At 43.0% G+C, this 17,541-nt stretch overlaps 1 protein-coding gene across 2 annotated transcripts in view; it reads right to left on the bottom strand.

The window, feature by feature from the left end:
- ITGA11 (integrin subunit alpha 11) overlaps positions 1 to 10,756 on the bottom strand; it is a 151,591-nt gene extending 140,835 nt beyond the window's left edge. The window contains exon 1 of one of the 2 annotated variants that reach the window (XM_056571622.1): positions 10,696 to 10,756. Coding sequence is in view for 1 of the 2 variants with exons in the window: in XM_056571623.1 (XP_056427598.1) it covers positions 10,696 to 10,747 (52 nt within the window). In the remaining variant the exon portion in view is untranslated. The remainder of the gene's footprint in view (positions 1 to 10,695) is intronic. The other variant, XM_056571623.1, reaches the window with a different exon arrangement.
- Positions 10,757 to 17,541: the final 6,785 nt, after the last annotated feature.

The following is a 17,541-nucleotide window of genomic DNA, read 5'->3' as shown; positions in this document are numbered from 1 at the left end:
GGACCTTTGTGAGCTGTAGGTCAGTTTCCAGAAAATCCCCATACACAAATACTACATTCAGAAAATCATCTATTTTGCCTTTGCTAAGAATAGTTAGTTAGTCACACAATAATGTCCTGAGAAAACCTCCAGACAGAAAGTGCACAACCCACAGGAATGCCGTAAAAAAGGATCTGAACGGGAGCTGATGTTGAATTAACCCATAAGTGCTCTTAGGAAAGGATTTGGGCTGCTCTGCTAGCCCTACCATTAGTCCTCGTAGCTGATATGACAACAGGGCAATGACATGGGGCGGACGGGGTTATGGCAGGCAGGGTGACAATCAGAAGACACTAATTCTGCATATATCTGCTCTACAAGACAGTCTTGGACATTTCTTTACACTTCTCCTTCTTAGATATATGTCAGAACTTTAAATGATATATAGTATTAGAATCTATACTTCATTTCTATGTTTCTTAGTAAAATTACGAAAGATCCAATGTTGCCAACGATAGGTATAAATAAATGTGCGGAGCGTGTTCTCTGATCCGGGAGGGGAGATTGTAAACTATTTTGTCAACGTGTAATCTTTCCACATGTTTCATGTTAAATGAGAGCCAGGATCTCCTCTATGACTATCAGTATATATAGCTCTAGAAGAATTAAAGGGACAATAGAGGTTTCTATATTGTGCTTGGTAAATTATAAGCTAAGAAGAAAAAAAGGGGACACCTGGAGAAGAGTCTTGTTCTAAGTGCTTCCAGATGTGGCAAAACTACAACTCCCAGCATGCCCGGACAACCTTTTGCAACAGCTGGAGGCAGCCTGCTTGGGAAACACAGTACTAAAGCCTTGGTTTCTAAACTGTGGACCTCCAGCTTGGCTGTCTGGGTGTGTTGGAAGTTGTAGTTTTGAAACAGCTGGAGGCACCCTGGTTGGGAAACACTCTACTAAGGCCTTGGTCTCCACACTGTGGACCTCCAGCTTGGCTGTCCGGACATGCTGGGAGTTGTAGTTTTACAACAGCTGGAGGCACCCTTCTATTGGGAAACACTGTACTAAGGCCTGGATCTCATAACTGTGGACCTCCATCTTGTCTGTCTGGGCATGCTGGAATTTGTAGTATTACGACAGCTTTGAGGGTGTACATAAATGAAGCTTCCTAACTATGACACGTTTTCAAGCTGTTTGTTGTTCCTGAATGTTTCGTTACAGTATACAGTATCTAGAGCAGTGGTCTCCAACCTGCAGACCTCCAGAGGTTGAAAAACTACAACTCCCAGCATGCCCGGACAGCCGTCGGCTGTCCGGGCATGCTGGGAGTTGTAGTTTTGCAACAACTGGAGGTCCGCAGGTTGAAGACCACTGATCTAGAGGCTGAAACTCATGAAGCCTAGCACTTCTCACAGATCAGAGCATACCCCAATTGTATCCAGTCCTCTGTGAGTCAAATACCTTGGACTCTGGATACAGTGTTGTAGCTGATACATCCAGGCAAACTCTCAGGACAGGAGGAAGATATGAGCAGTGGATGTGTTTGGCTCACAGAGTATTGAATGCAAAAGGACTAAACTATCCTCACTTTGTAAGTAGTCTCTGGATAATATCAAGAATGTTCCCATTCACTGCTAGCAAAAAGAGATCATGAAAACAATGAGCGGTTTTGCTGCAATAGTTTCAAATGGATCTATAAGGCTTTACAGGAATAGTGCAATAGATTTTTTTTTATGGGAATCTCCCCCCAGGCTAGCAAGCCTACCCTTTCAACTGCAAGGACATCCTTAGGACACACATGCAGATGAAAGCTGATGTAGTAAAGATCCATTGACCAATTATTCCATCGCTTACTCTGTAGGCTGCAGACTGCCTTGGGCCTGACCTACGAGATGCCAGGAGCAGCATAAGATATCTGTGTTCTGTCCCAAGATGAGATGCATGGATGATAATGCATTCATTCTGCATGTACCTTCACCAGGAGAAGTCCCTGAGAGGGTGGTAGTGGAGAGGAGGTGAGTATGTAGTTTTTGTTTTGGTTAAAGGGGACCTGTCTACAATTTAAGCAACGACCTTCAGGGGGGCACCTGTCTGATAAAAACATTTATTCCAGGCGTGTTTAAATTGATTGTGGATTTACCAACCATATCATCTTTGTTCCAAACATCTACTACTCTTTTTTTATGATTTTGCATGTCTGTTTTTGAGTATAGCTTCTTACTCTTTAAAATATTTTAAGGTATCGATCATGTCCACCCTTTCCCTTCTTTCCTTCAGACTATACAGATTTAGTTAATGTTTTTCCTGATAGGTTTCATACTTAAGACCTTCCATTGTTTTTGTAGCACATTTTTTGACCTGTTGTATTTTATCAATCCCTTTTTATAGGTAAGGTCTCCAGAACTGGACACAGTGGCAAAATATTTAAACTGGGTTCTGCCACTGATTGTGGATTAATTCATTACTAGTCTGCCTGTATTCCTGACCTGACCTCTTGCCTGTGATCTGACTATTCTCCTGCCTGCCAATTATGTGCCTTGTAGTCCTCCTGGTTTGACCCTTGCTTATTTTGTTTCTGTGTTTGGTTATGCCGCTGTTTAGATCGAATCGTCCAAGTAGGTAGGAACATTGGTCTGAGGTGAGCCCCAGGGTGCACTGCTCCCTACCTACCATGACAAGATAGATTTGCAGTAGTAGTAACTCCACCACTTATTATCAGAATCAGTGCAGCACTAGTAAGATCAATGCAGCACTAGTAGCCTTAAAGGGGTACTCTGCCCCTAGACATCTTATACCCTAGACACCCAGCATTCATATAGTGCCTCGGGTGCAGCGCCGGGGGATCGTGACATCACGGCCACGCCCCCTCAATGCAAGTCTATGCGAGGGGGCATGACAGATGTCATGCCCCCTCCCATAGACTTGCATTGAGGGAGCGTGGCCATGATGGCATGAGTGGGGCGTGGCCGTGACGTCACGAGCCTTTGCCCCGCATCGCCAGTCATCTGGCATGGAGCGAAGTTCTCTCTGTGCACCGGATGTCAGCAGCGGGACCCCTACGATCAGACATCTTTGCATATTGGATAAGATGTCTAGGGGCAGAGTACCCCTGTAAGGGAGTATTCACACACACCACATCCGCTGTGGGTTTGAATTTGCGGATCTGTAATTGCTTAGAAAACCTTGATGAACTCTGCCTGAATATATGTGTATTAAAGGGGTACTCCCCTGGAAAACATTTTTTTTTTATCAACTGGTGCCAGAAAGGAAAACAGATTTCTAAGTTACTTCTACTTAAAAATTCTAATCCTTCCAGTACTTATCAGCTGCTATATGCTCCACAAGAAGTTCTTTTCTTTTTGAATTTCCTTTCTGTCTGACCACAGTGCTCTCTTCTGACACCTCTGTTCATTTTAGGAACTGTCCGGAACAGGGTAGGTTTGCTATGGGGTTTTGCTCCTACTCTGAACAGTTCCTAAAATGGACAGAGGTGTTAACAGAGAGCACTGTGGTCAGACAGAAACAAACTTCCTGTGTAGCATACAGCAGCTGATAAGTACTGGAAGTGTTAAGATTTTTAAATAGAAGTAATTTTCAAATCGAATTAACTTTCTGGCTCCAGTTGATTTAAAAAGCAAACAAAAAAAAAGTTTTCCAGTGGAGTACCCCTTTAACAATGACACCTGCTCCCAGCTGTAGAGCAGTGCAGCCTACACTCCCCACAGTTTACCTGATTTCACAGACTATAGTAAATCCTAAATCTGTCTACAAGTGTCTAGCAGGGAAGCCTCAGGGAGCCTGAAATTCCACTAAATACTTTGAGGATAAGTAGAAGCACCTGTTTTACTATAGGTTGCACAACTTTACAATCCGGAGAATTCTCCTTTGCAGCGTTCACATTAAGCCTCTTTCTTGTACTGCTAAACTCACTGGAGGGATGGAGATGGCTGGAAGTGGGAAACGAATCCATCACCAGAATGCAGTACAGTAGAATCTCCCAATAGCGGACACTCACGGGGAATAAAAGAGTGTCCGATATTGAGAGATGTCCCTTATTGGGAAAAGGCAAAAAATTCTTCCTAAATGACAGAATACTGTCCTGTACTCACTTCAGAGTGTTAATACCTATAAAACACAATAAAAAGCAATATTACAGTAGAATCTCCCAGTGTCGTTTAGTCATCCCTCCCCTGTATCATTTCATCCCCCTTTTATACCCTGTGCCATCTTATTTCTCCATGCATTGTGCCTAATTACCCCCCCCCTTACCCCCTGTGTCACATCATTTGCCCTTGATCCCCCCTCCCCATGCCATTTCATTCCCCCTTCATTACCCTCTGTGTAAATTCATCACCCCCCTCCCTTCATGAAGTGGCAAAGGGGATAAAGGAGAATGAAATGGCAAAGCGGGTGGTAAAGAGGGGGTGATAGTTTTGCACAGAGGGCAATGAAATAACACAGGGTGGAATCAAGAGGAAATGATGTGGCACAGAACATAATAAGGGGGGGATGATTTGGCACAGGGGAATAAAGTGGCATGGGGGGGAATCAGAGAAGGAGGGGGGGGGGTGAATGACGTGGCTGGCAGATGTACAGAAGCAGGAGACCATTGTTTAAATAGCGGTCTTCTGCTTCTGTGCTTGGGCTTCTGGGGGGGGGGGGGGGCAGCGAGGTCCTGGGCCCCTTACTGGGGTATTGGCTGTGCCCCTGGCAGCGGCCCTGTGTACAAGGTAGGGCCGGCACATAGGCCTGGTTGTCCCCTATTAGGAGTGTTTTGTCCCCTATTGGGAGTGTTTTGTCCCTAATGGGAGTGTTGTATCCCCTATTGTACCCTTTTGGCTGTGTCCGCTACTGGGAATGTCCCCTATTCGGAGGGTACAAATACATTGTCTTATGGGACTCTGCCGGGTAATTAAAAACTGTCCGATATTGGGAGTTGTCCCCTATTGGGAGGTGTCCGCTAAAGGAGATTTTACTTTATATGCCTCCTACATTACAGAGGGCTAGGGGTCAGTTCTGATTGTGGAATAAACATTATTTGCTTCTATCTTTGTGAAGAGACTATTTTAATGGCTCAGTTACCCCTATGCCTTTCTACATTAAAATGTTCCTATAGAAAGTTGTTGTGCCTGTTTTAACTTGAGAGCAGGAACTGTCCAGGGCAGCATATCTTTTCTATGGGGATTTTCTCCTACTCTGGACAGTTCTTAAAATGGACAGAGGTGTCAGCAGAGAGCACTGTGGTAATGATGTCGGCAGAGAGCTATGTGTTCCAAAAAGAGAAGAATTTCCTCTGTAGTATTCAGCAGCTAATATGTACTGGAAGGATTAAGATTTTTTAATAGAAGTAATTTACAAATCTGTTTAACTTTCTGGCACCAGTTGATTAAAAAAAAAAGTTTTCCACCAGAGTACCCCTTTAAACCCTCCAGCCTGCCAGACAGGAGCATTGTTGTATGGGAACTGATAGTTCGTAGAGGGTAAAATGATCTGTTCTGTACATTTTGCTTTTGAGCCTGGCTTCCCCTGACCACAGCCTAGGTAACTGGTGTCAAATTGAAGTAACTTCTGGCAAACAAGATTTCTATGTCACTCTGTAGAGTCAATGCTTTCATTCTTTTATTTAGTGTATGACTAAAATATTAAATCCTGAAGACTTACTTTTTCCTTTTTACATAGCTCCCTACATTTTATATGATGAAAGTATGATAGTTAAATGGGCACTGTCACCAACTTTATTTTTTGATATGTTGTAGTACTTATGTACTACAACATATCTCTAATATACTTTTATTTATTTTTTTTAAATTAAAATTGTTTAATTTACATTTGAAAACCGGCCACTAGGGGTCTCCCTCCTAGTGGCCGGCTGCAGCCTGGCGTGACGTCATGCCTGAAAAAGGACCAATGCGGCCGGGCATCGGTTCTTTTTCATTCAGCCTGCGCTCGCTCGCATTGACTCCCCGGCCACTGGCTGGGAGGCCACTCCTCCTGCACATCGCCGCCGCCGCCGCTGTCCCTGCACGCCCGCTGTCCCTGTACGCCCGCTGCCGGACTCTGCAGTAAGTGTAATGGGGGGGTTGTTGTGATGGAGGGAACGGGGTATGGTGCAGGGCGGGAGGAGGGAGACAGAGGGGAAGGGCTAGCGCCGCATGTAACTAATAGTTTATCTACACAGGGTGCCTCCAACTGTTTCAATGCTACAACTCCCAGCATGCCCTGACAGCCAATAGATGTCAGGGCAAGCTGGGAGTTGTAGTGATGAAACAGCTGGAGGCACCCTGTGTAGATGAACTAAGGGCGGAAGCCCCCCCCCCCAGCAGGCATCAGTGACGTGGTGCCTGCTGGGGAAGTCTGCCTGGTAGTGAGCACACTGCCAGGCAGACAAAAAGCATTTTTAATATAGTAAAAATAAAAATTAAAAACAGGGAGGGGGTTAGGGGTAGATTGGCAATAGGCAGGGAGAGAAAAAAAATAGGATGGTGGGAGCTACTCTTTAAAACTGGAGTGCGCCTTACAACACCATGTTGTTTTTGTTGTCAAATAGTCTGTTCATTTTTTAATATATATTAATAGCAGACCAGGTACATTTTTATGATACAGAGCTCAAACTCTCCTGCACAGACAGGGTCTGTCCATCGAAAACTAACTTATCCGCTATCCACAGGAGCTGGGGGCCTACCTCTGGGACCCCCCTTGATCTCGGGAATGGGGCCCCAGCTGTCAGCAAGGAATGCATGCGGAAAACGGCATGCACCACATTAATTTCTATTGGAGCGCCGAAGAGACCTGAATACAGCGGTCCAACCGCCGGGACTCCTACGATCAGCTACTTATCCCCTATCCTGTAGATAGAGGATAAATTAGTTTTTGCAGGACAACCCCTTTAAATAATATACTGGTTGCTTGAAACCACCACTAGAGGGACATAAGGTGCTTAGTGCATACTGTTACATGATTGAGTTCAATGTATAAATGAAAAAGTAGTTCTTAGCTCCCCCTAGAGGTTTCTATAGAAAGACAGAATTTTATAATTAAAAGGGGTTGTCTCTCAATTTCCCTTGTCCTAACATGTCGTTTTCCATCTGTTTTAAAACTACATCTTCCATCATGCCCTGTCATCCGCTGAGTGTGGTTGAGCATGCATGTTGCCACTCCATTCACATGTAGCACTATTGACCACTGTTTCAGTTATCCATGGGGGTCCCAGAATTTGGACCACAACCAAACAGCTAGTTATCCCATATGTTGTGAATAGGGAATATCTTTATCTCGGGATAACCCCTTAAAAATGTATCATAGCTTTTCATTGTTCCTAACATTTGTTGATTAGATGTGTTGCTATTTCCTACAATCTACTAATATAAAATACTCCATATATCAGTAAAATAATCCATAAGAAAATGATACACTTTAAGCTATAATATTAATCCATACTGATACAAGATATTGACATAATTTCCAAATCTACAGTAAAGAGCATTGTAAGTGTGAAGCCTAATTAGGCTGTATTTGTGGGAGGGGCGTGAGGTATATAACGCACCACGCCCCGCATCCAGGTGCGTGTGTTGCATTTGGCGAAACCCACCCTTTCCCCCCCTCTCTTTTTCATAAATCCTTACATAGGGGATGCCCACTTAAGGCTGATCCTCGGTCACGGTTTCCAGGCACAAGTTCAACCGTATATACATGAGTATTGGTATTTAATGTTTTATTACAGGTGAAGGCGAGTTCATTACATACAGGTAAGTCATTCTTACTCCTTCCCAGACCTTAGCACGCGGTTAGCACTGACCACAAACAAGTTAGTGATGAAATCCTAGAAGGCTATTAGTAGTACCTGATCTGACATTAAACCTCTCTAGCCATACATGGAAAAGTAGTGTTGCTGTTAAAATCACCTAACCACCACCAAGTTGTCTTCTTTATTGTCACTTATTTGCTAAATAAAACCATTCACTTAATAAATTAGCCCATAACAAGCAAAGTAGTCAAGTAGGCGGTCCTACTCACTGATTCAAGAGAATCTGTGCCCAACCTAAAAAATGAGTTTTCCTTATAATTAAATATCTTAGGGTGCCCTGATCACATATCTTTTCATAGTTTCTTGATACGCCCTTCTTTTTCTGAGATAGGAGGGTTTATAGTTTGTCTTATTCAAGGAATAAGTCAGATGGGCGTAAACTTAATTTTTATAATAAAGATGAATATCAGGTGATGGGTGGGATTATACGTTTACCTAATACACACCACTCACAGTACAATATACACACACCCTGTCTGTATAATCCCACGCATCTCCTGATATTTAGTCCCTTCTTTAAAATAAATTCACACCCATCTGACTGATTGTCTCATATCTCAAGAACGGAAGGGGTATCAAGACATTTTCAAAAGCAATTTTATGACAGTAAAACCTAAAGTTTTGAAGTCCTCTTTAACAGCTATCTCAACATGCACACTTATACACACAGATTTCTGTCAATGAGTGATTAGGACCACCTGAATGACTACTTAAGTTATTATGGAACTTTTCCAACAAAACTATATATCAATCTACTCAGCTTCTTCTGTTCTATAACATGATGTCTGCAGATTGGACTGTATTGTCAATGCAACAGGTTCCCTCTTGAGTCATGTCCACCACAACTCAGAAGTTGGTGCAAGTTCTTATGTGTTGGAAAAAGTCGTACAGTAGTACCCAATCTCAAATAAATCAAAGCACCCATAAGTACACTGGGCTGCACCTATTAAAAGCTCAGAACAAAGAACAATATGAGTCTACTCTAGAATCGTGCCTTTTAGGGTGCACAAACTACAGGTTGAGAACGTATTCTCAAGATGACCATCACAGAAGCATTCAGTGCACTTGTGCATCCTATGTTCCAACACAGGTACCTTATTCCCAATTTATTTGAACCAATATGACTTTTACAAAGCAAACTGAATAATAACTTGCTTCTGTTACCTAAGGTGCAATACAAGTTGAATAGTTGATGGCCAAGCACTCATGCAGCCATTGTTCAGCTATTTTTCCTGAACCTGCTTCCCATACACATTGTTCAGCCGGGTGGGCATGTTTATTCATTGGGGAGTGGGGAATAGGCTGGTCTCAGATACTTCTAGTGGGGGCTTATCTCCAGGGAAAACAAAAGAATTGGGTGTTGAAATTCAGTATGTTCTATCCTTCTTTCTCTGAACATCATTTGTGAGTGAGAGTAATTTGGCCCCATACACGTTGGTTGTCTGGTTTTGCCAAATTCGAAGAGTTCAACTGAATTTTGTGTAATATGTATGGAGGCTTCTCTAAGTATAACCACTGCCACTTTGTTACTAGGTATTGTACAGTAAAGTCTACAATGAGAAAACAACAACAACAAGAAACACTGCCTCATCAGTCCAATTACTCTGTCTGGTACTGTTGTGCATCCCCATTCAAGTGGATGCAACTGAACTGCAATGCCAGACACATCCCATTGGCAGATGAGGTGCTGTTCCTGGAAAAAAAAAGTTTTTAGCTTTTTTTTAATCCTTAACCGGCACTTTAAAGCACACCATAACTGATTAAACACCAAATAACTAGGGGGGACACCAGTATCACAGAAGAGATATCACGAGAGGGGCTTTTTCACTTGTCAAGCCTATGTTCCAGCAGATTGTACATAACCTTTCCCTCCAGGTATTACTCCTCCCATCATTTATATGCCCTCCACAATGACACATGAAACCTTTCCCCATCTCTACTGCTCAGCCGGATGTGACAGTCTCTCCTGACATACTTGTGGCTCCTAAAGTAGCTGAGATGCATCCTGACCTGTCCTCCACTGCCTCCTTTCGGTCCTGATCTCCCCCAATTCTGCAATATCATCAGAAGATGCCAAGCCCAGCACCCCTGCCCTCCTGTCCAACTCTGTCCACCATTCTCATCTTTCATCTTCCAAGCCCCCTGTTCCTCACATTTCTGCTATGCTATGAAATTTTGGGCTGACAGCAGATTTTGTTTCCAGTTGCTGCCAGATGTTGCTCTCTGGAAGCGTCCGGCTTTAGACAAACAGGGAGGATTCCTCCTTATTAAAGGGACAACGTCTGTGATCCATAATGCAGCATGAGATCCTTATCCTAATGCAAAACCTGGCAGTGTCTTCAATCGCAGAAGTACTACATCTATTGGCAGCTGATATGGCAAAGCTAATAGTCAGTGGTTGAGTGCCTCTTAGTTCCAGTCTATAAATCTAAATCTGGTATATGCCATTCATTGCATCAGTGTGAACAATCACTCTCATTCTGCAGGACATGGATATAGTCATATGTGTTACATTATTCTTCATCAGCAGAAAAGTGTCTCAACGGAAAAGCCACTAATCCTGGAAAACTTTATTATCCTTAAAGGATAACTATCACCTGCAAAAACATATGACATGTCAAGAAAGCTATAGCTACCCTGTAAAATCAGGTGGATCCTATACACAGATCACTATGGCGAGGAATGAATGCCTTTCTTCCTAGCACTATTTTTATTTTTGCTCTTGTATCAATGCCTGTATTCGGTACACACATGGTTACTCATGCAAAGTCTTCTCAGTTACTTAAAGCATACTCAATGAACTGGCTTATGTCATGCAATCTAATGGCAGCAATAGAATACATTTCTCTGAGTTCATCAGGGGATATGTCTTTACTATGGCTGATATCTGTGGTCCTGCTGGTTGTTCAGCTCACCTGGTAGGAAGAAAAGAGCCCAGGCAGTGAGGAGCCCCCTCCAGTCATCCATGATGCAAACTCTCATTCTGTCTGTGGGAATTCCTCTGCCAGACTGGTAGCTGGAGAAGCTGCCACTTTCCCACTTCAGTCTCCGCTATTCCCTGGCTCCCAAACTTCAGTTACATAGTAGACTGAGGAAGTGGGAGGGCCAGACTCTGGGAGGAGGTGTAAGTGGTACAGAGGACAGGACCAACAAAATAGCAGGCTGTATGAGGACATCAATCATAAGGTCATCAATAAAAGACCAAGAATGTGAACTTTTCCGTGTGGCCCCTTGAATAGACCCATGAGTCACATTATAGAGTGAAATCAAAGCGGAACCACTATTTTTGCTTCTGTGTTGCAATACTATGGTCACCTGCTTTTGTTTTTAGTATTTTTGGTGGGTGTCGGGGGGGAAGAGTCAAGTAGAATATGCAGTCACTCTGATCTAATATCTGTTATGAAATGATTTTTGGATGCATCATATTACACAATAACAGCCTTTCCTCAAGACAGTGCACTACTTCCAGACCAGAAAATGTCACTGCTGATAGCTAGCCAGCTTCACTGTTTCATGCAGTCACATTTTAATGTTGATACTGTGACCACAACAGCCAGACCCCTAGGTTTTCTTCTGAACCAAATTTAGATCCCTATAGCACACTATACTTAGGGCTCATGAGTCATGTACGGCAGTGCACGGAGACTGTACGGATGTGAATAGCGAACCTTTCTAAGGTATATACACCATTTTAGCTACATATTCACACATAATACTGTGCAAAAGGTTTGGGTAGCTGTAAAAACATGAGTGCTAATAGTTTATTTGTATCATTTGCAACAAAATGGAAAGTGAATGAAAAAAACATCAATTATTCTAGGTAGACTCATCAAAAGTTGGATTTAGAAGGATTAGTCAGGGAGTTTGTGGGCTTTTGTAGGATAGTCAGGTGACTGATTAACCAGTTATACCAAACATATGATAATGATCAGCATTTTTATATGTAGTTTGAAACACAGTAATTAACTGAAAAAAAACAGCTGTGTAAGAAGCTTAAAACTAGGCGAGGAACAGCCAAACTCTGTGACGAAGGCAAGGTTGTGGAAGACAGTGTAATGCCACAGGTTATACATGGTATTAAGACTGAGCACTGCTCCAATGCAAAGATTTCAAAGGAGACTGAGAGGGTTTAAAGAGGTACTCCGCCCCTAGACATCTTATCCCCTATCGAAAGGATAGGGGATAAGATGTCAGATCGCGGGGGTCCCGACGCTGGGGACCCCCTGGATCTCGGCTGCAGCAACCACCTGTTGCGGCTTCCGGAAACGTTGGAGGCTTCGGCTCCTGACCACGGTGACGTGAGATTGTGACGTCACGACTCCACCCCCGTGTGTCGTCATGCCCTGCCTCTCAATGCAAGTCTATGGGAGGGGGCGTGACAGCGGGGCTTGACATCACACGGGGGGCGGAGTCGTGACATCACGATCTCACGTCACTGTGGTCGGGAGGCGTTAGGATGAGAGCCTCCAGCGCTGCCAGAAGCCGCAACAGGTGGGTGCTGCAGACGAGATCCCGGGGGTCCCCAGCGGCGGGACCCCCGCGATCTGAAATTTTATCCCCTCTCCTTTTGATAGGGGATAAGATGTCTAGGGGCGGAGTACCTCTTTAAACCCTCCCAGTCTGCTTTGAAATCTTTACATTAGAGAAGTGCTCAGTCTTAATACCGTGTATAACCTGTGGCATTACACTGTCTTCCACAACCTTGCCTTCGTCACAGAGTTTGGCTGTTCCTCGCCCAGTTTTAAGCTTCTTACACAGCTGTTTTTGTTTCAGTTAATTACTGCGTTTCAAACAACATATAAAAATGCTGATCATTATCATATGTTTGTATAACTGGTTGTCTAGGGGTGGAGTACCCCTTTAAAGATATGCTTTTGAGATCTTTTGAAGAAGCAAAAGGAAATGTTTAATGTTGTGCAGCAGATAAAAGATATATCATGCTTACTTCCCTTAGAAATCAGAAGATGTCCAGCAGTCGGACAGAGGGTCAGGGAAACTGACAGAGCAGAAAAGAAGAGGTGCACAGGGATGGGAAACAGGAAAACCAACTGAACATGTGTGAATCAGACTTTTTAGGAACACTGTAGATATAACCAAGGACAACAACATGTATACCAAGCCAGGCACATGGGCAACAGATAGGGAAATAACTACTTTTGAACAAGACAATAAAAAACAATAAAAGTATTATTTAATATTGTTTTCTTGGCAATAACTTTATTATCACATATATTTAAATTGGTGGGACAATCCCTTTAAGTACCCTAGTAAGCAATAGGATTCGGATAGAAGGGTGTAAGACTGCAGAACCAGACTGCAAAGGTTGACTTTGTAGTCTGTAACCATGAAAACACTTAAAGAAGGTCTGCTTAGGAGAAGAACAACATTAAACTCATCCCAGTAGCTCCTGAAGAGCAATGGGGAGATCTCTCTAAGCGTATGGTGTAAGCGTTGACTGGCATAATGAACCATTTTTAAAAAGTAATTTGGGCATTTCTTTAAGATAAAGTATTCATATGGGACAGGTCTATTCATTGAAATTACCAATTTGTGAATGTAGAAGAGTGGGGAGAACTCCTAACCAAGGCAATGGTTTTCCTGGCCATGAAGAATGTTTCATTAAAAATTTCAGACAGTAGGAAATTCTCACAGCCAGTTCTAAACATATCCATAGTCAAACTCATACTAAGCTCTTCTCACACACACACACACAGGTATGTTCTCTAGCTCCAAGTGTTCTAGAGCATGCTTCTGTTCTGGAAAGAAGAAGAATATTTTTAAGGGGTACTCCACTGGCCACCAAGCCCCCTTCAAAAAACTTGCATTGAGGGGCGGTCCTGACATCACGAGGGGGCGTGGCCGACCCACGCAGAACGCACACAGCGTTCGGAACTAAATGTTCAGAACGCAGCCGAAAGGCTGGCCAGTGGAGTACCCTTTTAAGGATCATGTTTGTGACTGCAAGACACAGCAAGATCAGCTCTAAAAATATAGGGGGAGATTTATCAAAACCTGTGTAGAGGAAGAGTGGTGCAGTTGCCCATAGCAAACAATCAGCTCGCTTCTTTCATTTTTAAAAAGGTCTTTGAAAATGAAAGAAGCAACCTAATTGGTTTCTATGGGCAACTGCACCACTCTTCCTCTACTGTTTTGATAAATCTCCTCCATTTAGTACAAATTTACTAAAAAGAAGCCCCCCTTTTTCTTGGAGGAAGCTCTTGTCCTCACACATGGCTGAGTGTTCTTCCTTGGAGAATTTTACATCATGCTCCTTTTCTTGACAGATGAATAATATTTTATAAGGATCTTTTCTGTGACTACAAGACAATAAACATTGATCTGGCTTTTACAAACAGCACATTACCAATGATTTCCTCCATGGCCAGAGAAGGGCTTATTGTTCTTTATATGACCTGCGAATGTGTCGTTTGGCAGAATTCATTGTGTTCCATGCAAGTATTAGTAGTACAATCTGCTGTTAGTATAAGTAGGGGTGAAGTAAAGATTTATGGCATTCTGTACACCCCCATGCAGCGCTAGAGCTGTGGTCATCACTCTGTGTATTTTTTTGTTATACCTTATGCCTAGATCCATAGAATGGATATGGACATACACAGACAATAAAATAGCTCTCCCACCTCCTTTATAGCCATTCTTGATGTCTTTACACTGCTCATAGCATGGGAAAAATCCTTTGTTATTCAAATTAAACAACCTTTATTATAATGCTATAGTGCAGGGATTGACAAATCCCAGGCGCCAGGTCCCCATGGCAACTAAGAAAATAGGCAAATGAGGTGACATTATTAACTGACACACAACGTGGAGATAAGGGGATATTAATAACTGTGATACACTGGGATAAATGAGGGGACAGTAATGACTGGGACACACAGGGGGGAGATTGGGGGCCAGTAATAAGTGATACACAGGGAGAGATGAGGGGCCAGTATGGAAGAGATGAGGGAACAATAATGACTGTGACACAAGGGGGAGATGATGGGACAGGAAATACTGTAGCACACAGGGAGGAAGAGGAGTAGACAAGAATGACTATGACAGGGGGAGATGAGGGGACTCTAATGACTGTGACGCAGGGAGAGATGAGGGGGACACTAATGATTGTGACACAGGTAGAGATGAGGGACACTCATGACTGATCATATGATATCACATAGCATTACATGACGTGCGGCATCCTGGCTCTTAAAGTGTACCTGTCAGATTTCCCCCCCCCCCACACACACACACACAAAAAACTGTTATATGTTGCTCAGTACCTCCTCCTGATCATGTAAATCTAATTTTTATGTGTCTACGACCTATATTTCTCTCAGAATTACCTTTCTTTACTGGCCATCATTGCTCAGTGAGGTTTCTGTCCATGCACAGGCATGGGGGCGTGTCTCTCTCTATTCTCACTGTGATGACTCTTCCCCCTCCTCCCCCTCCCTCACTCTGCTCTGACTCACAGAGGGCTCTGGACCTGCCTGCAGCCCTGTCAATCACTCATGGTGTCCATGATGTGGATGACCTCTGGACACTGCAGGACTGGTATGTGTCCCAGGAGGCAGATGCACTCCCTAGTGGCCACTTTTTTGACTGGCTTTTTCAGTATGAAATACTGAACATTTTTTTGATAAAAGCAATTGCTAAACATATTGTTGTTTCATGCTTCATAACAATGTAACCTTTTTTTGTTGTCTCCTACAAATTTTTCAGTCCCTGCTATGGTGGTCTTTCTATTTAATCAGTGGTCTCTAACTTGTGCCTCTCCTACTGCTACAAAACTATAACCTGTGGCCTTTGGTTGTTGGGGCGTGCTGGGAGTTGTAGTTTTGCAACAGCTGGGGGGTCACAGGTTGGAGACCACTGTACTTAATTATATGTTGTCTTCCTTTTTGCAAATACCTGAGACCTTCCTTTCTAGTAAACCCTCCATTTTAATTGAACCATGTTTGTTTGCATTGGCACTAAGTTGACCTCAGTCCAATAGTGTTTAAACCATTAGGATAAATGAAGGATTAACCAGGATCAAGAAAAGGTCATTCACAGACGTTCAATTGCATCTAAAAAGGTTTGGAAACAGAAGTTAAGAAGCTTATACTCAATAGTTCAATGGTATTTAAGTAGAGGTCATTCATGGAACTCCAATGAAAATCCTAAGGTATATTATCATAGCAGTACACCCCCTGTCCATGTGGCCCATGCTAGCAGCCAGCCAAAGATACTGTATTTTATTTTTTTTGGTCAGATAGCAAGTAGAAGTTGAACAGAAAAGTACAATACTGTATTATTGTATTGTTAACCTCTTATGGTTTATGTGGCCTAATGTACATATAATAGATAAATCATTGTTTATAATAAAATATTATTTCATACTATGTCAGACCTTATACATTTTAATTTAATGTACCTGAGCGTCCATCAACCCCAATATAGACATAGACTTTACAGAAAAGGATCTCCAGCTAAACTGAAAGATCATATTGGGTTACACAATGTAAACAGGTAATGGGACAAAGTTACTAAATCAGTGGAAAGAATAACGCCATCCATGTGCTTTCTCCTTTACTGGACATTCTGTGCCAGGTCTGAAATAACCCACAAATAATGAGGCATTTAACCCGAAAAAGTGTTTGTGGCCGGGGTGAGTTCATCTCCCTACAAGGACAACGTCTGTGCCCTCAGGAAGAGTTAATGTGATTAAATCACAGCTCTGGCTGATGTGAGGTTGGGGAAAGAATGTGCGCACGGATATTTTATCCGTTATAGTTTACCTTGCGCAATGCAAGGGACAGACAAGAATGTTCTGAAGAGAGATGGAACAGCCCTCCTAGGACAGATGTGGATCAGAGGAAGCATCTATAAATCAGCACTAACCCTTCCAATAAAGGGACTGATGATAAACCCTTGGAATGTCACAATGTGCCATGGCTATGACCTAACCACAGATTCATCTCCATCATCAATAATTTTTCCTCAAAGCAGTGGAATGTTCTAAGCTGCAGCACAATAGTTATATAAACTGGACCCATTAACCCCTCATACACCAGGTGTTGTAGCCTCTAACAAGACCTAAGGGAGAAAAACAGACTTATTTGTACATATTAATCCAATTCCTAACCTATATTGCTACAAAATAATTCATATAACAATGGGCAACACTATTTCCAAATGTCTGTGACTCTAGAGCCGAATGGGCTGACATAAGTGAATAGAGAAAATCTGGATGTACACATTACGTTTTAGCCGAACCCAATTGGATCAGCTAACCATCCAATGTGAAAATTGACCTCCTGACTCTATGTGATAGTCCGGGGAAGGTAAAGATATCGGGAAGGTAAGGATTGGGCAACTGGTATTTATCTGTGTAATCCTTTTCTTCATGGGGAGATAACCATCTGCCAGTGGATTACCCCCATTTCTCCATACATGCACATTTGGGTGAGCATACAGGTGTATGAGGAGATTGGGACAGCCAAAGGCCAAAGGCTGTCCGTGCAAGCTGGGAGTTGTAGTTTTGCAACAGCTGGAGGAAACCTGGTTGGAAAACACTTGCAATGTCCCAGTATGGGATGTGGCCCCGTACTGTTCTTCTGCCCTATCAGGCAGAGTCCCTGCATATCCCCAGGGTTCCCCTGCAGCATACCCCCATTATGTACATGGATTGTGTATAAATGATGTACTGTTACTTTAATGTTTATATCACATGATTGTTACCCAGAGGGCTCCAGTGACCAGGTGACCCCCCAAAATGA

This window comes from Hyla sarda, chromosome 4 (genome assembly GCF_029499605.1).
Source record: "Hyla sarda isolate aHylSar1 chromosome 4, aHylSar1.hap1, whole genome shotgun sequence".
Classification (NCBI taxonomy): domain Eukaryota; kingdom Metazoa; phylum Chordata; class Amphibia; order Anura; family Hylidae; genus Hyla; species Hyla sarda.
This window is presented reverse-complemented; position numbering and strand designations above follow the sequence as displayed.